General features: G+C 44.7%; 1 protein-coding gene across 1 annotated transcript in view; it reads right to left on the bottom strand.

Moving 5' to 3' along the window:
* Positions 1–25539, bottom strand: part of LOXHD1 (lipoxygenase homology PLAT domains 1) — a 186099-nt gene that overhangs the window by 86900 nt on the left and 73660 nt on the right. Inside the window, exons 8-15 of the mRNA XM_049901744.1 lie at positions 24112–24362; positions 21618–21753; positions 20583–20743; positions 17882–17968; positions 17331–17466; positions 5965–6119; positions 4097–4257; positions 1026–1102 (exon numbers count right to left, since the gene is read on the bottom strand). Coding sequence (XP_049757701.1) covers positions 1026–1102; positions 4097–4257; positions 5965–6119; positions 17331–17466; positions 17882–17968; positions 20583–20743; positions 21618–21753; positions 24112–24362 — 1164 coding nt within the window. The remainder of the gene's footprint in view (positions 1–1025; positions 1103–4096; positions 4258–5964; positions 6120–17330; positions 17467–17881; positions 17969–20582; positions 20744–21617; positions 21754–24111; positions 24363–25539) is intronic.

Here is a 25539-nt window from a genome sequence, read left to right on the forward strand (position 1 = left end):
AAAGGCCATACGTATGGGCCTGGTCCAGATCAGCTCCACCAGGGGCATCCAAGGGCACTGGAGGAAATGGCTTTTAAAGATGTCACAGGAATCAAGAAGAGAAGCTCTTCTGTACACCATTTTCCATCTAAACCCTTTCTCAGGCCCTGCTTGGGAAGAAGGGGACCTGGGAGGCCGGTCCACATGCTGAAGCAGGGGCTTGGTAGAGTGGGTAGAGTGGTGGAACAAAATGGAGACATCTTGGGTGTAGGTCCCCCAGCTCTAACACTGGCTGCAGATCTGAGCATACTAGGTGGGAACACTTGCCACAGCCACAGGCCATCTTCCAGTGAAGGCATTGGGGTGGTTCATCTCCTAAAGTCCTTCCCAGCTCTTAAATCTGTAATTCTGAGTCCAGAGACTGGACCCTCTAGTCTCAACTCTGCAGTTTGCTGTATGACCCTATTAGGAAACATATTCAGCTTCTCCAGATCTCAGCTTTCCCATCTGACAGATGGACTTGAACAGGAGCTCTGCCTACCTTCTGGGGTTACTGTAGGACTCAAATGAAATAATAAGAAACATGAGGTGTTGGTATTGTTGAGAATTCTGTAAAGAAGTTTTGTAAAAATTTATCTAAAGTTCATGATCAAACCAAGCCATTTGAAGAAATATTGCCAGCAAGGAAAATTGTAGGACCTTTGGGTTAATCCTTGACATTAGAAAAGAACACATTTTATAGTCCTGAATGATAGGTGCCCAACCCTTGGAACCATTAGCTAGTGTTATTGTTCTTGTTACTCTTCTCAACAGAGACGCACATGAGTGCAGGGCCTCCCACCCAAGGCCACATAGAGATTATGTGCTCAAGCAAGATAGATCAGAGAGTTCCAGATCCTCCCTTAGAGCCCCTTCCTTTCCACCCTCCCTAGGACTGTCTCGTGAAATGAATTGAAGAGTGCCTGCTTTCTTGAAGGGTTGGCTTCTGTTTAGCTGAGGGAGAGTACTTATCTCGCAGGTCCAAACCCACCACCTGGACAACTTACTCTTCAGTGTCGCATTGCTGTCGCTGGGCAGCAATTCTCGGACCAACTGCCCATCATCCTTGTCCTTGTCCAGCCACCTGGTGAGTACACAAGGAGATGTTAGCTCTTTGAGTGTGGCAGGCAGACAACCAAACCATCACATATTTCATGCAGAGTCAGTGCTTTGAATTCAGAAAAGGAAAATGGTTCTACAAGAGCTCACAACAAAGGAAATCAGTCCAGACTGGAGGGAGGTCTCTGCAGAGGAAGCGATATACAAGCTGAGGTGGGAAAAGTGACAAGGATTTAACCAGGAGAAGAAAGGAGGAATATACCAAAGGGAACATCACTTACTGGGATGAAGCAGAGCCTTCAGGAATTGCCTGAAGGACAATGTAGATGGAATGCAGTGAGTGAAGGGTAGGATGAAGGGTAAAGTGAGGGATAGAGTAAAGGGTAGAGTGAGGGGTAGAATGAGGGGTCAGTGAGGGTAAAGTGAAGGGTAGAGTGTGAGGGAGAGTAAGGGGTAGGGTAAGGGGGAGAGTGAGGGGTAGGGTGAAGGGTAGCGTGAGGAATAGAATGAGAGGTATGGGAAGAGGGGAGTGAAGGGTAGAGGAAGGAGTAGAATGAGGGCTAGGGTGAAGGGAAGAACGATGGGTAGAGTGAAGACTAGGGTGAAGGGTAGAGTGAAAGATAGAGAAGAGTAGAGTAAGGGGTCAAGTGAGGGTAGGGTGAAGAGTAGAATGAAGGGTTAGGTGAAGAGCAAAGTGAAGAATAGGGTGAAAAGGAGCATGAGGGGAGGGTGAAAGGTAGAACACTGGAAGAAGAGACCAGTGGACCAGTGAGCAGGGTCATGTGATGAAGGGCCTTGGGAATTACGGTAAAAATTTGTCCTAAAATCCATGAACACCTGCTTCATCGTCATCATTGAAACAACCACCTTTTTTTCCTAAGAGACTACCATGTGTAGGGCACCGTGCTGAAGGCTCTGGGCTGGGGTGAAGGCAGAGAAGATGTATTAAGATAAATAAGACACAGACCAGCCCTTAAAGAACCTACAGTCCAGTTAAGAAGACAGGACTGAATGGCTGAGGCACTGAAGACCAAGACAAGAGTGGATGCTGTACCCAAATAAGTGCTACAGGAATTCAGAGAAATGAGAAGGGCTCATGGTGAAGGGGCCTTGATTGAGTCCTCAAGGATGAGCTAGGTTTGCCTTCAAGGAGAAGCTGGATCTGTGTCCTGCATGCCAGGGTTTGATAGATGTGATATGTTGATACGTGAGGATGAATGCCATGGTCCCAGCTCTCTGCTGGTCATCCACCAAGGGGAAAAGTACCAGACCTATCTACTGCAGAAGCACCTTTCCCACTGAGCATGAAAATCCACCCTGAGAAATGAGACAGCCCTGCAAGCACAAATTGTCTAGTCCTTAGGATGTGATATGGGACCTATGGTAAGAGAATAGACACCCTGTGTTCTCCAGGGTACTAGGAAACCAAGACATTTGTCTCTTGATTCCCATTTGTTTATGTTCTGATGCTTGTCTCCTCAGACCCCTCTGTTACACTCCAAAGAGAAGGCCATCAAAGGAGGCCAGCAAAGGAAGCCACTGCTTCCTCTTCCCTCTTCTGACACAGAGCTCAGGCCTTACTAAACCCCACTCTCCTCTGCCAATATACAGCCTCTGCAGGGCTAGTGGAGGCAACCCTGCCGTCTCCCCCATCCTTCCTCGTGCCCTCTCCCTCCCCAGATACATGACCATGCACTCACTCCCATGGGACCTTGCTGTCAGTTGGCTGTGAGCTAACATGAAAATGTTAACCAATGGCTAAATTGTTACACGTCCCATGGGCTTTGATGCTATGAATCTAAAATGTTTATGACTAGAAATGAAGAAATAATGGTGGGATTCTAGGCATTGATGGCAGGGAGAGGGAGAGATAGTTGGAAGCAGGGTACTGGCCAGCCCCCTCAAATCAACCCATTAGGAGCCCCCCTCTGTCTGTCCTGCTTGGGTCACTCTCTAGCATCTCCTGAACACCTGGTGACTGCAGGAAGGCTGTGGTGTAACCCAGGACATGTATTTTCAGGGAAGGGAAGGGTGGAAAACCAGCAGGCTCTTGTCCATCGGAGAACCCCGCCTCCCCTTCTCCCTTCAGTCCCTCCGCCATTTATCCATCCCCAGCGTTCCCCAGGAGTAAAGGGAAATTATGACCTGTCATTTGTCTCTACCTAAATATTCATGGGGTATTAATAGATATGTCCAAATATAGCATTTCTCTTTCAGCTTGAAACACTTCAGCCCAGTTTTAGAGTGAGATACCACTAAATGGATAAGCCAGTCTGCTGGTAATTTTTTAGATCTCTCCTGAACTCTCTGGAGCACATGTGTGCATACACACACACACATGCAGACACACATCACAAGTCTTACTATACACACCATACATCACACACACACCACACACCCACCACACACACGCCAAACACCAAACACACCACACTTACCATACATACCACACCACACACACACACACTACACACACACACTCATCACATGCCACACATACCAAACACACATACGTACATCAGACACCACACAGAGCACACGTGTGCATGTACACACACACACACACACACACACACACCTACTATAGCTAAGACACTTACCACTCCCTGATCCTGGGAGTGAAGCTTTGATAAATAGGCCTGGTTTGTCCTCCTCTCCCAGGGAGTTAAAATAACAGTTCAGGTGGGGATGCAGGCTTGGGTCTAAGCACCCAGCAGGACTACCTCTTTCTTGCACCAACTACACATTTAAGCCACTCTTTTGCTTTCTGGTGCCAGTAGCATGGCTGCCATTGTTGTTAGCTGCCATCGAGTCGGCTCCGACTCATGGCGAACCCATGTGTGTAGAGTAGAACTGTGCTCCATAGGTTTTTCAAGGCTGTGACCCTTCAAAAACAGATTGCCAGTCCTGTCTTCCAAGGTATCTCTGGATGGATTCATACCTCCAACTTCCTGGGTCTTCCCAAAACTCGGGAATCAAAATCTAAGCTGGAGAACAAAAGCAGGTGAGACTTTTGTACCTGAGACACGGGAACTCCACATTGTCGCTCTCGGGCTGCCCCTCCTCTCTCACCAGCACCCGCTCCAGGTACCAGCCACTGCCCGCGCCTTTGCCGTCATGCCGGATCCTCACCCGCCTCACCTTCCGCAAGGTGACAGCCTCAATGGTGAACTCATCGGCCTGCAGAGGGAGAAAGACAGCAAGACCAGGTGGATGGTGTCTACCCTGAGGCCCAGACACCAAAGGAAGACCCAGGCCCTGAAACCAGGAAAGCCAGAGCTGATGGGTTGGGCCACTGGCCTTTCACAGGTGTGCATAAGTGGAGGGACACAGAACAGGTCAAGCCCCCCTACCCCATTTCTACCACTGGAATATCACTTTATGACAAGTTCCCAATATTTGAGTTCTGTACTTTTTGGTTAACATGGCCATTCCTTATGATCTCCTTCTAAAAGGGAACTTACCCTGGAAAGATGAACATGTTAAGCTGTTATGAGTCACTACTCATTTACTATGAATTAGTTCCTTAGCTAACTTCCTCTGGCTCCTTGCTACAGAAGGACGTTGGTCCCTTCTAGAGGAGGGGAAGGATTAGAATTGATCGGGGGGACCAAGTGGTCTTGCTTATTTCACACCTGATGAGGCAGGTGTGCGTGTGAGCATATCTGGAGCCTCCAGGGCCAGGATCATGGAAGGGCAGACCTGATGGGCAAAGAAGTTAGAAGATGTCGATGAAAAAGCAAAAACAGGGTGGAGAGAAAGATAGGTGGGTGTGAGAGAGACAGAGGCGAAAATAAAAGCTGTGTGAAGTAAAGTCACCTCATCTCCCAAGTGGACCCAAGTCCACCCATAATCCTCTGCTCAAATTCCTTTTGCCACCACATCCTTGTTATGCACATAATCTCTAGAACAAGGTCAACTTGGCTTGGCCTGGGAGAGAGGCCTCCACTCCCCTCCCAGGGCTGCCCTGTCCTCACAAGTAAGGGCAGCAGAGGAAGGAGCTGGAGGAAGGGTAGCGCTCATGCGACCACAGTCTGCAAATTTCCTCACCTGGGTGAGTCCCCTTTACCTCACATTGTGTGCTGTGGGCCAGGTCTGATGCCCAGTGCAGCATGTCTGCCATCCCTAATCCTCACAACAGCTAGCTACATGTAGGTATCCTTTCCCTATTTTACACACAAGGAAACTGGGTTTACCCTCAGACCACCTGACTCCTTTCCCATTGCCCCCACATGGTAATGTAAGCCTATTTCATGATCAGGGAAGCCAAGGAATAGAAGGGAACACCCAGTGCATTCACAGAGAGGCTATTCTACCTCCAGTTCTCCCACCTCCATGTTTCATGTACTTCTCTGGTTTCTCTTTCAAAAAGGGCATGAGCAAGATGCCACCAGTGATCATGCCTGGTAGAAAAAAATTCCTCTGGTGTCCCAGCTTTCCTCTAGCCTGGGTCCTCTCTTCTACACCTGAGGTATCCTTCCCTCTCCACCCAACCTGGGATGAGAAAGATTCTTCTCCTACCGCCTCAAATGTCCTCTTCCTCTGCCCCCTTCTCAAAGCTCTGGGGATGAGAGGGGACCATGACCCCTCTAGGGTGGCTCTCCTACTCCTAGGTGGTTAGTTCTAGGAGCCTAGTGGGGGCTGGGTAGTGGGGGTCACGCACATCAGTGACTTGGGAGTGGCCCAAATGCCTAGGGACCAAGCTAACCAGGCACTACTATGCCCCACAGTGGCTGCTGCTGGAATTCCTGGGTTCCCCACATCCTTTCCCACAGTGAGTTTTTCTGAAGGCTGACCCTGGTGGTACCAGCCACAAGCCTTTCTTTAGTAGAGTAAGGAAGACAAGGGAAGGGGAACGGGCCAGGGAGGGTAGTTGGCACAACTTACATTGCCCTTCTCAAACAGGTCGGTGTTATTCCTGCAGTTGTACATCAGCCGCTCCCCCGTGTCCCCCACGTCACCAAAAAGGCAGAGATAGACGTTGGCATCGGTCCCTGCACCTTCGAGTTCCCCTGTGCACACAGTCACACGGTACCGGGCCACTGCCAGGCAAAGAGAGAGGACACCACTGGCCGACAGCCCCCTACTCCCCACCTCTGAGTTCTGCTTCCTCGTCTCCCACCAACCATCTTGCAGAGTGGCCTAATTTCTTTCTGCTGTCTAGCCAAATCCCTCCCCACCCCAGCCAAGGGCTGCACATCTCTTGGCCTTGATCAGAGGTTCCCAAACCTGGACAACCAACCATCAGAATCCCCTGGGAGACTTTGATACGGATTCAGATGCCTAAGCAGCACTTCGGACTTCCCAAGTGTGATTCCCCAAAGATTGAACCCCTGAAACTGCATCGTTTACACTCTCCCCCAGGGGACTCGGATGCAGTTGGCCAGTGTTTGGGGCCCATTGGTCAAATCCCAGCATTTAGCACTTGATTACGTCCAATCCAGCAACCTCCTTTGCCTTAGATTGTTCTTCAATTCACATGTGTTAGTCCTGTCTTCCCAAGTAAGATAACTTTTCCTTGTGAACCAGAACTGAGCCTTCCCCTTCTCATCTGAACCCTCCCACCGCTAAGACGCACCAGGAAGAGAAGCAGAGATAATAGTATGAAATGCAGCCACTCTAGAAAGGGCAGAGACTTCTTTGCATGTTGAAAATGTACCACAGCCCTGCTTTCCGCTTAAAATAGGCTGGAAAGTAAAGTTCATTCATTCATTCACTTACCCCACAGCTAGCTATTTACTGACACTTAGTATGTGTCAGGCACTGTTAGGTGCAGCGATACAGCTCTGAACATGACAGACAAGGTACCTGCTCCCACTGAGGTCACACTGGAGTCAAAAGTGAGAGAGTGGAGGGAAGGGATGGACAGTAAGGTCATAAACAAATTACGAACAGGAAAATTTCTGAGTTATATCTGTAGTAAAAGCAATAAAATGGAGGGATGCCATACAGTGTGACTGACATGAGGAGGAGTAGGGTGAGCGGGTGGAGGTGATTTAGAGACGGCGGAAAAGGCTGCTGCAAAGAGACAACATTTAGTCTAAAATGTTAATGACACAAGGAGCCAGCCACAGAAATCTCTGAAAGAAGAGAGTTTTGGTAAGTGCGAAGGCCCCAGTGTAGGAATGGGCAGAGCATGTTTGAGGAGAAGAGAGAAGGCCAATGCGATTGGAGTGGAAGGAACGGAAGGGAGTGTGAAATGAGGCCAGAGGTGCACACAGGCCAGACACAAAGAGTATGACAGATGAAGGACAGCTTCTTTCGTGTGGCTTTCTTTGGGGGAGGGGGCAGGGGGTTGTACAGTGGAAAGCCATTGGAGGGTTTTAAGCAAGGAAGCAACTCAATCTGATCTATGTTTTTAAAGACCACTCTGGTGCCATGTGGGAAGAGAAACTGAAACAGAGGAGCCAGTTACTGGGATCATTACAGTAGTTTTGGAAAAGGAGGATGGTGCCTAGGTCTCAGGGTGCAGTGGAGATGAAGAGAAGTCAGAAGATTAAAGGTGTTACAAATTTTCATAGAAGCAAGAATTAAAATGGCTTCCATGGGCCAAGGGTCAAACACAACTTAGTCATAAGCTATAAAACATAAAATAAGACTCGTGAAGAGAGTGCTTCTTAGCTCAAGTAGATACATGAGACGAAATGGGCAACTCCTGTCTGGAGGCAGGATGAGAAGGTAGAGGGGGACAGGAGCTGGCTGAATGGACACAGGAAGCCTGGGGTGGAAAGTGGGAGTGTGCTGTCACATTATAGGGATTGCAACTAGTGTCGCATAACAATATGTGTATAAATTTTTGTATGAGAAATTAACTTGAGCTGTAAACTTTCACCTAAAGCACAATAAAACAAAACAAAACTTAGTCATAAGGCCATTTATAAGAAACTTAATGCCAAAATCAAAATTTAGGCAACTTTTCCTTATCAGCATGATTTAGCAAACCTTATTAACATGAGTTAACAACACCCATCCAATCAAGATAAGCCAGTTTCAGCATTCAGTGAACAACTTTCACAAAACAAAAGGAAAATTTAATGTGATTACCCGATCAAAGCAAAGGGCAAAATACTTATTCATCTAAGCTTTAAAAGGGCATTATAACTGTGTCAACTCAGGCCCCCCTTACTATTTTCAGTTTGAGGCTCTCCCTGTTCCAGAGCAGCTTTCTTGCTCAATAAATCCTGTTAACTCTAATTGACCTGTTAATCAAATTTTTTCTTCTGACACAGTAGACCTATATAACAAATAAAGAGAATTTGTAATTAAAAAAAAAACTTCTCACAAATAAAAGCCTAGGCCCAGATGATTTCATTGGTGATTTCTATCAAAAGTTTAAAGATAAATTAACAGCAATCCTTCATAAACTCTTCCAAAAAGTGGAAGAAAAACGAGCACTTCTCAACTCATTCTTCGAGGCCAGTATTACCCTCATACCAAAACCAGACAAAGATATCACAAGAAAACTACAGACCAATATTGTGTATGAACTTAGATGGAACAGAATACCAGCAAACCAAATCCGGCAACATATAAAAAGAATTACACACCGTGGAATGCAAGGTTCTTTCAACATACAAAAATCAATCAATATCACACAAATAGAATAAAGGACAAAACTATATGGTCATCTCAACAGGGGCAGAACAGACATTTGACAAAATCCAACAACCTTTCACCATAAAAACATTCAGTTAGTTAGGGTTAGAAGGTTATCTATGAAAACCCCACAGCTAACATACTTAAGGGTGAAAGTCTGGATGCTTTCCTCCTAAGATCAGGAACAAGACAAGAAGGTCTTCTCTTACCACTTCTATTCAACATTGTACTTGAGGTTCTTTGACAACAAAAAGAAATAAAAAGTATCAGATTATAAAGAAAGAGGTAAAACTATATTCACAGACAACATGACTTTGTATATATGTGGGTGAGGGGAATGAGGGGGAGAGAGTACGGGTACTAATGGGTATGGGATTTCTTTTTGGAATGATGATGATAGTCTGGAATTCGACAGCATTGATAGATACACATTTTGGTCAATAAACCAAAATAAATAAATAAATAAACTCGTTGCCATCAAGTCGATTCTGACTCATAGCGACCCTATAGGACAGAGTAGAACTGTCCCATAGAGTTTCCAAGGAGTGCCTGGTGGATTTGAACTGCCGACATTTGGGTCAGTGGTCGTAGCTCTTAAGCACTATGCCACCAGTGTTTCCATCTCCGTCAATGTACTGCGCATGTTCTAAAGATTACTTAAAAGGATGAATTTTATGGTATGTGAATTATATCTCAAAGCTGTTGTTTTACCAAAAGCAAAGAAGTTTCCTGAACACAACCAAACACTTCGAAGGCCAGAGTAGCAGGGGCGGGGGTCTGGGGACCATGGTTTCAGGGGACATCTAAGTCAATTGGCATAACAAAATGAATTAAGAAAACATTCTGCATCCCGCTTTGGTGAGCGGTGCCTGGGGTCTTAAATGCTAGCAAGTGGCCATCTAAGATGCATCAATTGGTCTCAATCCACCTGGACCAAAGAAGAATGAAGAACACCAAAGACACTAGGTAATTATGAGCCCAAGAGACAGAAAGGGCCAAATAAACCAGGGACTAACTACACCAGCCTGAGACCAGAAGAACTAGATGGTGCCTGGCTACAACCGATGACTGCCCTGACAAGGAGCACAACAGAGAATCCCTGATGGAGCAGGAGAACAGTGGGATGCAGACCTCAAGTTCTCGTAAAAAGACCAGACTTAATGGTCTGAGTGAGACTGGAGGGACTCTGAGGTCATGGTCCCTGGACCTTCTGTTAGCCCAAGACTGGAACCATTCCCAAAGCCAACTCTTCAGACAGGGATTGAACCGGATTGTAAGACAGAAAATGATTCTGGTGAGGAGTGAGCTTCTTGGATCAAGTAGACACATGAGACTATATGAGCAGCTACTGTCTGGAGGTGAGATGAGAAGGCAGAGGCTGACAAGAGCTGGCTGAATGGACACAGGGAATACTGGGTGGAGAGAAATGTGCTGTCTCATTTAGAGGAGAGCAACTAGGAGTACATAGCAAGGTGTATGTAAGTTTTGTGCGAGAGACTGAATTTGTATACTTTCACTTAAAGCACACACACACAAAAAGCTGTTGTTTTAAAAAAAAAAATGGGCAGGTTGGGCCACTACTCATTGCTGGTCCATCTAAAATGAAGAAAAAGCACATTAGGAAAGAGACAAATCACCTGGAAGTTTAGTTCAATGTACAATTTTTTTTCAGTAATATACCCATTTTTATCCGGCAGTATAGAGACATTTGAAAATTAAATCTGACCATTAAACGTATGAGTACATGAAGATATCCAGGGTCTGTGGCAAAAGGCAAAGAAAAAAGGGCAAAGAATGATTGCTTAAACATAAAAGCCTGGCTCAGGCAGGCACTTAAATCATCATTCAAGACTGAAGAAAAAGGTTCCTGGCCCCCAGTATTGTCCACACCAGATCAATTATGGTCAAATTGATTCCGAGTCATGGCGACCCTATGTGTATCAGAGTAGAACTGTGTTCCCTAGGGTTTTCAATGGCTGATTTTTTTTCAGAAGTAGATCTCCAGGCCTTTCTTTCTAGTCGATTCTAGGTAGACTTGAACCTCCAATCTTTTGTTAGTAGCCAAGTGTGTTAACAGTTTGTACCACCTAGGGACTCCCTCATAGGTCCATACCTGAAATTCTACCCGCCCTGCCTTTTGTAATCAACACTTTTAAAACTCAGATGATCATGGGGGAAGAACACACACTAGCCCTTCAGGCTTGGTATGAATGAAGTCGATCCTTTTGCATTAAGCCCTCTGTGATATAATCTGTTAACAGTAAGAGGAAGGGATGAGGGGGCATTGAAGTTATGTTAATTGATGGTGGAATGATTTGGAAAAGGATATGGAAGATGGTTGCACAACTTAAAGAATGTAATCAATGTTGTTAAATTGTACATGTAGAAATTTTGAGATGGCATATGTTTTATTATATGTATTTTCACCACAATAAAATTTTTAGAAAAAGAGGAAGGAACAGCATTGACTGAAGTGAAATCTGAAAACATACGGACCCATGAAGCACAGCTGTTGCTGCCAAGTCAATTCTGACTCATAACGACCCTACAGGACAGAGTAGAACTGCCCCATAGGGTTTCTAAGGAGCAGCTGGTGGTTTCAAACCCACATTACGGTTAGCAGCCAAACACTTAACCACTGCACCACCGAGGGGGATAGCAAAGTTCTAAGCACGAACCTCCCCTTATCCTTAACTCTGACTAAGGCTAATTCTTTCTGCTTTCTTATTTGTAACTATTGGACAATTCCCAGACGTAAACTGGGAATTGCCCAGTAGCTACAGAGGGAATTCAGAAATCCCTCTGCCTGGGAATTCCAATCTCCTTTGTTCTAGAACTCTGAAGTCCATTTGGTTGGAAGTTCTCAGGGGTCCTGACCCTCTCTAGAGGCTTCTCTGGGCCCACCTGCCACAGAGGTCCCAGTTCCTTCTTGGCAAGAAGTCTGTGGACTATGAAAAATAGTGATACTGTTAGGTATCAGCAGCGAAAGACTCTAAACAGATGGGTAAGTACCAGAGCCTCTTGTACTTTAAAATTACAGCCTAATTAATGAAACTCTGGTTTCCAGGACTTGAATCTAATGGTCTCTTGCCCACTCCAGAGTCATGTGTAATCACTTCTGCTGGGTGCATAGTGGAGAGTGCTGATTTCATGTAACTCCTGGGGGAAAGGTAAGATGAAGAATGTGAGCCATGCGTGTTTTGTCCATGTCTCCCACCTTGCATGAATCGGTGCAATCCCTCCCAAAAGCTTCTTGACTCTCAGGCATGCATTCATTCCTTATTTGGCTAGCCTTATTTTAAGTAAACTAGGGACACACCATTTCAAACTTAGAGAATCGATTTTAAATTGGTGTTTATTGGAAACTCTGTGGGGCAGTTCTACTCTGTCCTATAAGGTTGCTATGAGTCGGAATTGACTCGATGGCACTGGTTCTGGGTACTTGTCTTCTGTGAGTCTAAGACTTATGGGGTTTCTAGGAAGTCCTGCTCCTGCACATGGTTTATTACAGCCTGGGACCAAATGGGGAAGTAAGAACCTTGTCCCCAGCTCTATTTACTGTTATAAAGAAGCTTCCAGACCAGAATCTACAGCTGAGTTCCTGTAGAGGTGAGTGAGGACCTGGGTGTGTTCCAAGCACAAGAGAAATTTTTATGTGGGCCAGAAAGAGCAGTTGGGAGAAAGACATTAGAATTGGGATGGGCTCCAAAGTACCCCCATCCGGGGCTGGGCCACGGACCCCCAGAAGGCATCAATCTGCCTTTATAGCCAGCGTGCTAGGACAGACAGCCCTTTAATCCTGTTATTCATTAGAGAATTTTTTCCCTCATTGAAATGGTTCTTTAATTGAATCACAGAAGACAAAAAATAAATCACAGCTATGACACTCTCACATATGGCACACTGTTTGAAATGTCGCTGTTGGGTGCCCTCAAGTAGATTCTGACTCAGCAAACTCAAGTGACAGAGCAGAACTGCCCCGAGGGTTTTCTAGCCTGTAATCTTTACAGGAGCAGATTGCCCAGTCTTTCTCCCACGGAGCCTCCGAGTGGGTTCAAATCGCCAACATTTCGGTTAGCAGCCGAGTACTTAACTATTGCTCCACCAGGCTCCTTGTTTGAAATGTTACAAGCATGTTCATATGTGTAACCTGTATAAATGCTCTTCCTCCCCACCCCTCCTATGGTGTTCTCTCCTCATCACCCACAGGAGACCTACAGCCTAAATGACATTTCATCTGCACAGTTTCTCCCAACGTCCTGGGCAGGAAGTTTCTCTCTCCATTGCTTCCACAGCATCCATTCACTAAGCTCTGCCGGTTGCACCTTCAAAATATTTTTAATTTCTCCTCTCTTGTCTACCTTGGTCCCTGCCCTATTTCAGGACTTCTGTTTCTCTCTCCTGATTGACTGCTTATAGGTTTGCTCCTTAAACCTATTCTCCACACACCCAGGAATGAGAAAGCCTCAACAGACCAGGAGAAATGTAAGGAGTAGGGAACTAGAAGGAGTTCAAGAGTGGGTGAAGTGTGATCAATGGCATGAGAGAGCCAGCAGGGCAGGAGCTCAAGCCAAGAGTGAGGTATGGAGTTCAGAGAAGGAGCAGTTCCCTGTGATGATCCCAAGGGAGGGACCAGGAGTGGCTGGTTAAGTGGGATAGGGTGGAGGAGGAGGTCAACAAAATGGATGAGGATAGGATGTGATTGAATGGGGTTTTCCACACGGACATTGAAATAAGCAGGACAAAGACTCTTAAACATTAATAGGCATAAAAATTGCTTGGTGTGCTTGATAAAAATACAGTTTGCCAGGTGTAGTTCTCAGAAAGTCTAATTCAGCGTATCTGAAATTGGGCCCAGGAATCTGTATTTTAACAAACACTTCAGGCAATTATAATATGGGTGAGTCCTTGGCCACACTTTGAGATATACTGTCCTAGGACGAAGGCAGGAGCTGGGGTCTAGAGAATGACCTGTGGACATGTTACCTCACCCTTAGTAACAAAGGGGAAGTGATTAGAGGTCAACAGAAGATGGACCTGAGCTGGGCAGAGGGCAACATCATGAGATGGTATGAGCTCGAAGGAGGACTCACAGCAAGACTCTGAAATGCAGAGGGAGTCTGACCCCATGGTTTGTGAGGAGGGCTCTCAGGAGAGTTGTGTTTCAGCCAAGGCAAGGAAGAGGTGGAGGTAAAGAACATTCTAGAGATTTTGAGTAAAAAATGACAGATTTTCTCTGAAAAAATCCCACTAAAATGACTCTATATAGATGATTTTAAAGATCTAAACAACCAATAAAATGTTTAACCAACAAGTATATACAACAGCAACAAAGTTTTGGAAGCTGGAAAACACATGGAAGAGTGGTAAGTGACTTAGTACAATGGTTTTCCAAGTGTGGGTCCCACCAGCAGCAACAACATTACCTGGGAACTTGTTAGACAATTCTAGGGTCCACCCCAGACCTACTAAATCAGAAACTCTCTGGGTGAGACCCAGCAATCTGTGTTTGAACCAGCCCTCCAGGTAACAAGGCATGCTCAAATTTGAGGCCCCTGACTTAGCAGACAAGAGAGAACTGATTTCAGTTGAGTTGCGAAATTCCAGAAGCAGCCCTGCAAAATATCCAGGAATGGACAGTCCCAGGGTAACGTTAGAAGTAGGGAGTGAGGAGCTAAAACCATGAGAATTGGTTAGAAGGGTTTAAAAGTTAGGTCCCAAGGCCCCCTTCCCAAGTCTTCATACCTGCAGGCTCAATTCTGGCACACAAAGGTAAGATCAGATGTATTTCTGCTTTGGTGGTCTACATATTATATAAAGTTTCAATTTGGGGGGGGGGAATATATGTTATTTGAAGGAGCCCTGGTGGCTCTACGATTAAGCACCCAGCTGCTAAGCGAAAGGTTGGTGGTTCAAACCCACCCAGTGGTTCTGTAGGAGAAAGACTGGCAATCTGCTTCCATAAAGGTTACAGCCAAGAAAACCCAAGAAGGTTCCCTAAGAAAATATTACTGAATGTGAAAAGGCAGGGGACAGCCAGGGAACCAGGAGTCAGGAGACTCACTCTAGGCCTCACTCGTGTTTCTAACTAACTGTACAGCCACAGCAAAAACTTCCTCAGTTTTCCCATCTGCATCAGGCTATCTTAAGGGCCTTGAACATAAATTTTCCATAATTATCTATTTAATTATGAATGAAGAAGAACTACAAAATAGAAGACACACCATCCTAATTTCAAGCATTGCCTAGTTAGACTAACAGATTAGATAATCTCTTCTGCGGTACTTGCTGTTTGGTGTTTCTATGTTTTTGAGTATTTAACTCTGTTCAAATCATTTTAATAAATATATATGAAGCTTTTACTGTGCGTGCAAATGCAGAGTGCACATAAATGCCACATGCTCGTCTGAGAAATAGCACCACAGGAAGAGCTACTGGAACTATCGGTGACATATTTTTTCCATATATTCTTAACTTCCTGTGATTTTGTAGCACTAAAAAAAGAAAAATTTTCTACTTTAGTATTAAAGATATTAAGGACTATCAAAAGGATAGCAAATAGATAATATCTTAAATGATTGGTTATGTCTGCTTGGAGTGCTGTATAGAGGCCTATCTAGCTTATTTCAGACTCACGGGGAAGAATGCTGTGATCACTTAGCAATGTCTGCGAAGGATCAAAGACAAGGTATGTGTCGCGTATTTTCCAACACTCTGCTATTATAGCCTGATGCAAAATTATCTCCCTTTGCCTCTTTGAATATGAGTATTTGAATCCAGATTAAAAATGAAGTCTGTTTCCTACTAGCCTCAAAAAGAAATTGAGCCCTCATCAAGGAGCAGCCAAGCATTGCTATAAGAACCCAGACACAGCCTTCCTTTTTGGGTGGCATTTCATGCATAATTTGTGGGGTGAGCAGGAGGTTTCCTTTAATGACAGGTGAGCTCTGGGGAAATATTATCCACTGTGGATTCTTCTCATCCCCACATAGCCAACCAGAAGACCCATAAGTCTCCCCACAACACACATATACATAAACCGATCGTGATTGAGCTCTACCGTCACGGCTTGGAGATGGTTCCACCAAGCCAGACTTGAGACCGGGGGGCCTTCTAAATCCACCGTGGCATCAGAAGGAGCCCAATGATACACATTGTGCAAGACTACCAGCTCATGAGCCAGGCTTCCAGTGGCATATCCGTTACAAGTTCCACTGCATACTCAGCCAGTAGGAGAAATGAAGTCTTGATACACGCTACAATATGGATGGAACTGGAAGATATTATGCTGAGTAAAATAAGTCAATCACAGAAGGACAAATATTGTATGACCTTACTTATATAAAAAGACAAGAAAAGGTAAATGTATAGAGAACAAAGTTTATTAGTGGTTCCCAGGGGTGGGAAGGAGAAGGAAAAGGGGAGGGGGTTAATAGTGATAGAAATACAGCATCGATTAAGGGTAGGGTTGCACAGCCGATTATTGTAACTGCTGTCAATAAATTGTACACCTGTAAAAAGTTGAACTGGCAAAAGTTGTGTGACTGACAGGTATTTTTACAACAACAAAAAAAAAGAAAAGAAAAGTAGCTGCCAAGGCGGCTTGTGTATAACCAAACACCTCATGGGATTTGGCTTCTTGGTTTGGAGGTTTAGGGTCATGGTTTCATGGGACATCCCGGTTAATTGGCCTAATAATAACACGTTTAGTATTTCTGCTCTATCTCCTAGTCCATTGTGTAGTGCCTGGGGTCCTATAAGCTTGCAAGCAGGCATCCAAGGCACAAAAATTGGTCTCTATTTGCCTGGAGCAACAGAGGAAGAAGGAGAGTTAGGAAGAAAAGCAAGATACGGAATGTGTGGCTAATTGCCTCCATGAAAAACTGCCTCCTTTGCCATGAGAACAGAAGAATGGATGGTGCCCAGCTACCATTTGGAAATATTTTGACCAAAGATTCTATAGAAGAACCTGATCAAAAGGGGGGAAATGCAGAACAGAATTTCAAATTCTCATGGACTCCAGACTTCCTGGAGCCAGGAAGGTTAGATGAACACCTGAAGCTATTGCCCTGAGATAATCTTTAAACTTTAAACCAAAAATAAACTTCTTAAAACTAAATTTAGCTTAACTAGTAAGAATGTCTCCCTTGAGCAATATGCTCTTTCAAGAACTATCTCTCAAGTAGACACTTGAGACTATGTTGGCATCTCCTATCTGGAGGGGAGATGAGAAGGCAGAGGGGGTCAGAAGCTGACAGAATGGACATGAAAAGAGAGAGTGGAAAGAAGGACTATGCTGTCTTATTAGGGGGAGAGCAATTAGGAGTATATATCAAGGTGTATATAAATTTTTGTATGAGAGACTGACTTGATTTGTAAACTTTCACTTAAAGCACAATAAAAATTAAAAAAAAAAAAGAACTATCTATATGGAATGAAAGGGACAACAGCAACTTGAAAGATTAGACAGGATTAGATAGGAAACTTAGGGGGAAGAAAATTTATGTCAATACGGGAGGAACAACTCAGAAAAGGAGGGTTGCACAGCTCGAAGTATATAGTCATTGTCACTAAATGGTACATGATACATGTAGAAACTGTTGAACTGGTGTATATTTTGTTGTATATATTCTCGACAACAACATGTGAGTACTTACTGCCCATTATTCTCCGCACTGTTGGGCCCTCTGCAGTCATTTCCCTCACAATCTCATTGTCATCCTCATTGGCATCCAGCCAGCGATTGCAGTTGAAGTTATACTTGTCCTTGGTCAGTGTGTTCATCAGGGTCATCTGGAACAAAGTCCTGGAGTGAGCAAGGAGGTGTGCCAGATATTCATCATGCCCTGGAGTCCCCATTCAGATATCTCATCTCAGGGATGCCGAGGCCATGCCATGGACATGGCCCTTGTGTAAGGCAGAGCATCAGCTTAATATTTCTCCTCTGCTCCTCTGGAGACTCACACTTGCTTAGCAGCCAGGTGACTGGGGCAGAATGCAAGTCCCCTGAATACCTGAGCTTTTTCTCAGTCTACTTTGGATGTTCTGTCCCTATTAGGAAGTCCCTGTGTCTTGTATTCAAATTCAGGGCTCACCTGTTCTCACTCCCATGAAATACAGAGGCAAACTTACATGATAGAGTCATCAGAAAGGAGCCATCTTAGTTCCTCTCCCAACCACCTCCCTCCCCCAAGATGGTGCATCTCACCCTTTCTAAATGCCACCCAGAGCCAGGATTCCTTTTATCATGCCACACCCGAATCTTATAAAACATGCCGAGATCTGGAATCTCAACCTGTGGTGAGAAATAAAAAGGCCTAAGTAGGCAGAACCAAGTGAAATGTGTCCATCTTCATAGCTGACTCACTGCCAGGAGGGCACCTGCTTTGAGATGTTTTTTCAGCAGTGGGGATGAGTTTGCTTCAAGCCACCTACACACACTCTATTCTTTCTTGCCTTTTGTAATCAGTAGCATGTGAGGGCAAGACACCCATGTAGAGCTGGTGAAAGTGAACAAAAATAACTGATCCGCAGTGGGATGGATCCAGCCCAAAGAAGAGCCTCCAAACAATAAAGTTCCAGTAACAGAATCTGTATGGCAGCCCTGCAAATTAGCACAGACCCACAGTCCCAGAACTCTGCAGGGCACAGGAATAGACACCGAGATCAATACAACAGTCCTGCCCTTTCCCCAGGGGCTCACAGGGCAGTCAAATCCATGAAGAGCAATGAACTGAGTGGTGTCGTAGGGGCACAGACGAGGTGCTCTGAGAGGAGGGTAGCACTGGGGCATGAATCTCTTTACAAATAATTCCTACCTAAAGGTCAAAGAGCATTTCTGTTGGTGAAACAAGCCTTGCTCTAGTTATGTATGTACCGGCAAGTCTAAAATCTGAATTTCTTTTAAAATGTTCTAAAATTCACACTTCCTTAAAATTGGTCCTTGCCTCCAATTCAGTCCAGGCTGGGCAGTTTGACACCAAGTGTACTCAGGGTCTTTGTTCTATGATTCCCCAAGTCACTGACTTTTGGGTGTCCAAGACTGTGACATACTTGTTTTTTTTTTTTTTTCCCCCCCTTGCCTTGATTCTGGACTGCTTGATTCAGATGAAGAGCTTACCCATAACCCATTGCTGTCGAGTAGATCAAGACTCATAGCAACACTATAGGACAGAGTAGAACTGTCCCATAGGGTTTTCAAAGCTGTAATCTTTACAGGGAGCCCTGGTGGTACAGTGGTTAAGTGCTCAGCTACTAGCCAAAAGGTCGGCGGTTCAAACCCACCAGCCATTCTTTGAGAGAAAGATGTGGCTTGTCTACTTCTGTAAATATTTGTTGTTGTTAGGGGCCGTCAAGTCTGCTCCAACTCATAGCAACCCTATGTACAATAGAACAAAACACTGCCCGGTCCTGTGCCATTCTCACAATTGTTGTTGTGCTTGAGCCCATTGTTGCAACCACTGTGTCAATCCATCTCGTTGAGAGTCTTCCTCTTTTTCGCTGACCATCTATTTTACCAAGTGTGATGTCCCTTTCCAGGGACTGATCCCTCCTCATAACATGTCGAAAGTATCTGAGACCTAGTCTCCCCATCCTTGCTTCTAAGGAGCATTCTGGTTGCACTTCTTCCAAGACAGATTTATTTGTTCTCTTGGCAGTCCATAGTATATTAAATATTCTTCTCCAACACCAGAATTCAAAGGCATCAATTCTTCTTTGGTCTTCCTCATTCCTTGTCCAGCTTTCGAATGCATACGAGGCGATTGAAAACACCATGTCTTGGGTCAGGCACAGTTTAGTCTTCAAGGTAAAATCTTTGCTTTTCAACACTCTAAAGAGGTCTTTTGCAGCAGATTTGCCCAATGCAATGCATCTTTTGATTTCTTGACTGCTGCTTCCATGGCTATTGATTGTGGATCCAAGTAAAATGAAATCTTTGACAACTTCAATCTTTTCTCCATTTATCATGATGTTGCTTATTGGTCCAGTTGTGAGGATTTTTTTTTTCTTTATGTTGAGGTGTAATCCATACTGAAGGCTGTGGCCTTTGATCTTCATCAGTAAGTGCTTCAAGTCCTCTTCACTTTCAGCAAGCAAAGTGTGTCATCTGCATAATGCAGGTTGTTAATGCATCTTCCTCCAATCTTGATGCCCGGCTCTTCTTCACAGAGTCCAGCATCTTGGTTTATTTGCTCAGGGCACAGATTGAATAGGAGTGGTGAAAGGATACAACCCTGATGCACACCTTTCCTGACTTTAACCACACAGTATTTCCTTGTTCTGTTCAAACGATCGCCTCTTGATCTGTGTACAGGTCCCTCATGAGCACAATTAAATGCTCTGGAATTCCCATTTTTTGCAATATTATCCATAATTTGTTATGGTCCACACAGTTGAATGACTTTGCATAGTCAATAAAACACAGATATATATCTTTCTGGTACTCTCTGCTTTCAGCCATGATCCATCTGACATCAGCAATGATATCCATAGTTCCAAGTCCTCTTCTGAATCCAGCTTGAATTTCTGACAGTTCCCTTGGAAATTCTATAGGGCAGTTCTATTTTGTCCTATAAAGTCGTTATGAGTCAATGGCACACAACAATAACAACAGTCTTTATGGAAGCTAACCTGTCAACCTTTCAATTATCAGCTGAGCACTTTAACCGCTGCAGCACCCGGGCTCCTTGGAGGGCTTACAGACAGATCTAAATTGTACCCCATTCAATACATGCCCTATAAATCAGCAACTTCGTAACTTCTTTCAGGGGTCTAAAGTCTCCAATGGACATGTTTATCATCAAAAAAATAATACAAACGACTTAGAGAAAACCAGAATCCCTCATGACAAATACCTCCAACTCCTCTTCCTCCTCCTTCCCTTCCACCTCACCATACTTCTCTCCTACCCTAAGTTTCTCAATCTTGCCCGGTTTGAACCACTTGTTGTTGGGATTCAGGAGAATCTCATCCGTTCGCCCCTTCTTCCCATAAATCTGGATGAAGATGGGAGAGTTGGTACCAGCTTTCTTCAGGTCAGTCGTCCAGACCCACAGGGACCAAGGGAACTCTACAGAGACAGATCAAGTTGCACTATAAACTTTAAGAAGTGAGAAGATTTTCATGTAACCAATGGAGAAGAAGGATAAATCAAAGTTGATCAGGGCTGAAGAGAAGGTTACATACAAGTATGTCAGAAACCCATTATAACCAGTGCCAAATTTAGAAGCTAAGGATCCATTCTTGGAAGAAGTACAGCCAGAACGCTCTTTAGAAGTGAGGATAGCAAGGCTTTGTCTCAAGTACTTTGGACATGTTATCAGGAGGGACGAGTCCCTGGAAAAGGGCATCAGGCTTGATAAATAGAGGGTCAGCAAAAGCGAGGGAGACCCTCAATGAGATGGATTGAGAGAGTGGCTGCAACAATGGGCTCAAACATAGCAATGATTGTGAGGATGGTGCAGGACTGGGCAGTATCTCGTTCCATTGCACATAGGGTCGCTATGAACTGGAACCGACTTGACAGCACTTAACAACAACAAGGATTCATTGCTATTTAAAAGAGGGTGCCTTAAGATTCCTTTTAATAGCTGAAGCTTACTAGCATATTTTTAAATAAGGTGAAGAGTTCATGCCACCCTTTCTATGTTCTGTACACACAGAGCACATTGTATTGAACCACTCTATTTCACATCTAGCCCCTCACAGTGGCTTATTATATTTGGGGACACTGGAGTTTCAGCCTTGGGTCCTGATTGGGTAGTTTATGTGGCCTGTACCTCGGAGAACTGAGCTTCCTATGGCTTTCTTTCCACCTCCCTTCTAGAGGAGTAGAAACAAGAAGCAGGGTCGAACCCTCTTGAAGCTCTTGCCCAGTGGTCTGACAACCTCACTTTTGCAGGCCCTGACTGAAAGGCTGCCAGGTCTGGGCTCCCTGCACTTACTTTTCAGCCTCTTCTTCCTAAGAGACACCATCTCATAGAGCTGCCTCTCAATTAGCCCATCCGCCTTCTTCTCATCCAGCCAGTTCCTGCAAGGGAAGGTCTGCTGGATGCCAGTGTAGGAGCACAGGATCACCACCTAGGAAAGCAGATGACAAGAGTCTCCTGCAGTGGGTCCCCTGGTTGAGACCTCCTCATGATGCTCAGCAGCCACCTCAGCCCTGTGTTAATGGACATCTGTGTTAGAACCCTGTTATGGATTAAATTGTCTCCCCCCAAAATACGTGTTGGGATCCTAATCCCTATACCTGTGGATGTAATCCCATTTGGGAATAGGGTTTTCTCTGTTGCGTTAATGAAGCCATATTAATGTAGGATGTGTTTTAAACCAATCACTTTTGAGATATAAAAGGAGCAGATTAAACACAGAAGCAAGGAAGCACAAATGCGGAAAGATATATGCCACGTGGAGATCACCAAGGAATGCTGAGAAGAAGCTGAGACAAGGATTTTCCTTCAGAGTTGGTGGAGAGCCTTCTCCTAGAGCTGGAGGTACCCTGAACTTGGACTTCTAGCCTCCTAAACCATGAGAAAATAAATTTCTGTTCGGTAAAGTCACCCACTTACGGTATTCCTGTTATAACAACACAAAGAAACTAAGACAGGCCCCTCCTCCAAGAAATAGCAACTTCTTCCTGTTGCCCACCTTATTAAATCTTAGATCAAGAAATACCTCCTCCAAGAAGTCTTCCCAGGGAGGAATCATCCATCTTCCAATCTTCTATCCCTAATCTCAAACTTTATCTCCTCTACACAACACTTTCTTTCAAAACCATATTTCTTTACGCACATCATAAAATCTCAGTTAATCCAAACTCAATTAACTAAAATACCAAATTAGTTACCTGTAATTGCCTTCTCTAATAAAGAAATGACTAGGCAGATTTGAAAAAGAAACATAACTTCTGGATATGAAAATATAACTGTCAAAATAAAAACTGAATAGATGGATTAAATAGAAAATTATATATAGCTGAAGAGAGTCAACAACCATTAACTGAAGAATGGACAAGAAAAACTGTAATCAATTCATACAGTGGTAAACTTTACAGAGGGAAATATAGCTTCTGTTATCAATTTGGATAAATGAAGGCATAAGATAGAGTAAAAACTGTAAATTACAAGCAATATATACATAGACAAAATTCCTAATAGTGTAATAGGCCCTTTTGGAGAGTGCGGTGAGATTAATTACTTTTGTGTGTGGTCTTTCTAGCCATGGTCTTGTAACTCTCACCCAGGTGATTGGGCAGGACTGTGTAATAAGGTAATTGTGGCCCACCAAGGGGATTGGTCAGTTTTGCCTTAAAAGAGAGCCAATTCTGGAGCAGAGAGGAGGATCCTACCATCACCAAGGAAGAACAGCCAGGAATGGAGAACATCCTTTGGACCCAGGATCCCTGCTGACAAGCTTCTAGAAGCAATAGACAGAGAGAGAGAGAGAGCAAGCTGTAACCCTGAAGATGGTGAGAAGCAGTGCCGGGAGGCAGCTAGCAGCAGAGACCGGCAACAGAAGAAGGCACAGCGGCCTTCCTGGCCCATGGAGAGAGAAAGGTGAGTGCCTCTGGGGTAAGGCCTAGGGCCAGAGAGAGGCATGCCTTTGAGCACATTGGGAAGACGGTCCTGATGAAAGAACTATATCCTAAGTGTTCCGGAGCCTGAATTGTAACTGCTACTTCCCTTATAATAAACCCTGTAAACATGAGCACGGTCTTTGAGTTCTGTGTAGCCATTGCAATGAATTATTAAACCCAGCAGAGAAGTGGTAAGTGCTGTGTGCGGGACAGTTGGTGTTAGAATTAGTAAAGATGGTGGAGAGGGGAGGCTTCTCTGGCCTCTGCCTCATGGGAATCAGCCTTTTGCTGTTGATCTTGATTCTCCTTCCCCTTTGTGGGGTTGGAGGAAATCAGACACTGCCCCCACACCATTTTTACAAGGAGAAAGGAATACATGATGGGGAGGGACAGAGGACTTTCAAAACACTGGGAATATTCTATTTCTTAAACAGATGGTAGATAAAATGGAGGTTTATTTTCATCACCCTCTATATCTCACTTGTATTTCTTTTTTACTATATCTCACTCGTATTATGTATGTTCCTTAAAGTATAAGTATCCCACAATAAAACATATTTTTACAAATACTTGCTGATTGGGAGATTTATAAACTGAGATTAAGTTCCACACCAGGAATCAGGCTGGTCTATAAGCACTGATAACCTACCTGTGTCTGGTATGTACAGAACAGCCTCTATTCCTGCCCACCAGTAAGACAAGATAGACGGACATTTTATCACCCACAGTACCCAAAGAAAGGAACCACCCATGTGCTCTGTAACTGGCCCAAAGGAGGAAGCAGGATTCAAGTTAGAGCTTATATTTGCAAGTGAAAGAAGAGAGGGGTTGAGTGGGAAGTCTCCGGGTGGGACATCCCTTACCTTCTCACAGTACCAGCCTCTGTTGACACCCTCGTTACCATGCCCGATGGAGACCCTACTCAGGGGGCTGAGGAGGACAGCCAAATCGATGTGGAAAATGTCTGTGCGGCCGCGGTCAAACACACCACCCTCCAGGAAGATCTTCCCGCTGTTCTTGTTCCCTCTGGCCCCGTACATGACCAAGTAGATTTTGGATTTTGTCCCAGCTCCCCGGACATCCCCAGTGAACACAGTGACAACATACGTGATAGCTGGTGTGGGAACAACAGGGGAAGGAGAGGGTTTAAGGTGAGCCACATCAAAATATCCCCCACCCCTGCCCCTTCCTCCTTTCCCTGGGTACAGCGACCCCTAAGGCCCTCCCTCTTCCACATTTCCTCATCCGCTTCATGCCTTCCCCCAGGTGACCTCCAATGTCCCTCTCAACCTTGCTCTCTCTCTCAAGAGTTTGTGTCAGTGGGTGTGAGTTTGGGAGTAAACTGCGTGTATTATTGCAGGAAGCTGTTAGCCCTGATTACATGAAACTAACAAAGAGGGGGAATTTGTGTTGTCTAATAGTAGTATTATTAATGTTAATTACCATATGTATATTATTAATAGCTGTCGGGTGAATCCTGTTGTGTCTAATCTAATTATAATAGTCAACTCCATTAATGGAAATTTATATTCAGGGCTATCTGATTCATTTAGCCTGCTCTTTTGCCGATAACAAAGAAACATAATTTTTAATAGAGGTCACTAAGGTCCTCCTACATCACCTGATCAGATGAGGTGGGAAGATTGGAGGAGGGAAGGAATAGTGTAGGTTGGACCATTTTGGGTTTTGATCAGTCAGGGGGGATATGAGGACATGGAATTCTGGGGGAGAGCCAGCAGGAAAAGGTTAAACTCTAAGATGGGACGGAAAGTAAAGAAAGCACCAAAGGGGAAATGCTGCTAAGGTCCACCCTGCGTTTCTTCATTCCATCCCATAGTCTAAGGCCATTCTCACTTTAAGCCTTGTCAAGTCCTCCAACCCATACCCTCATCCCCTGACCCCAGAGAAACAAAATCCCAAACTTCTTTGAGAGATTGCACAGGCAACTACATGAATGCACACATTTCCACCTTCTTTTGTTCAACCGGCATTTATTAAGTGCTTACTATATGCCAGGCCTTAGGGAGAATATGAGATGAAAAGGAATCTGTTCAGTAAGAGCGGGTCTCTAGCTTCGTTCTCCTGAGACGCGTGTGGACGGATTGTGCTCTCAGGCAGATGCCCCACTGTGGTCTGGCTTCTAAGCAATCCCCAGCCGCTGACTGCCATGTCTCCTTTTCTTCCACCACTGAGAGGCCAGTAATGGTAACATGGCCAAAGAGATCATGTTACATCTCTTCTAATATATGTTTTTCAGTAAATAACTTTGAAACTTTAGTTACAAATATGAC

This window comes from Elephas maximus, chromosome 11 (genome assembly GCF_024166365.1).
Source record: "Elephas maximus indicus isolate mEleMax1 chromosome 11, mEleMax1 primary haplotype, whole genome shotgun sequence".
In the NCBI taxonomy this organism is placed as follows: Eukaryota; Metazoa; Chordata; class Mammalia; order Proboscidea; family Elephantidae; genus Elephas; species Elephas maximus.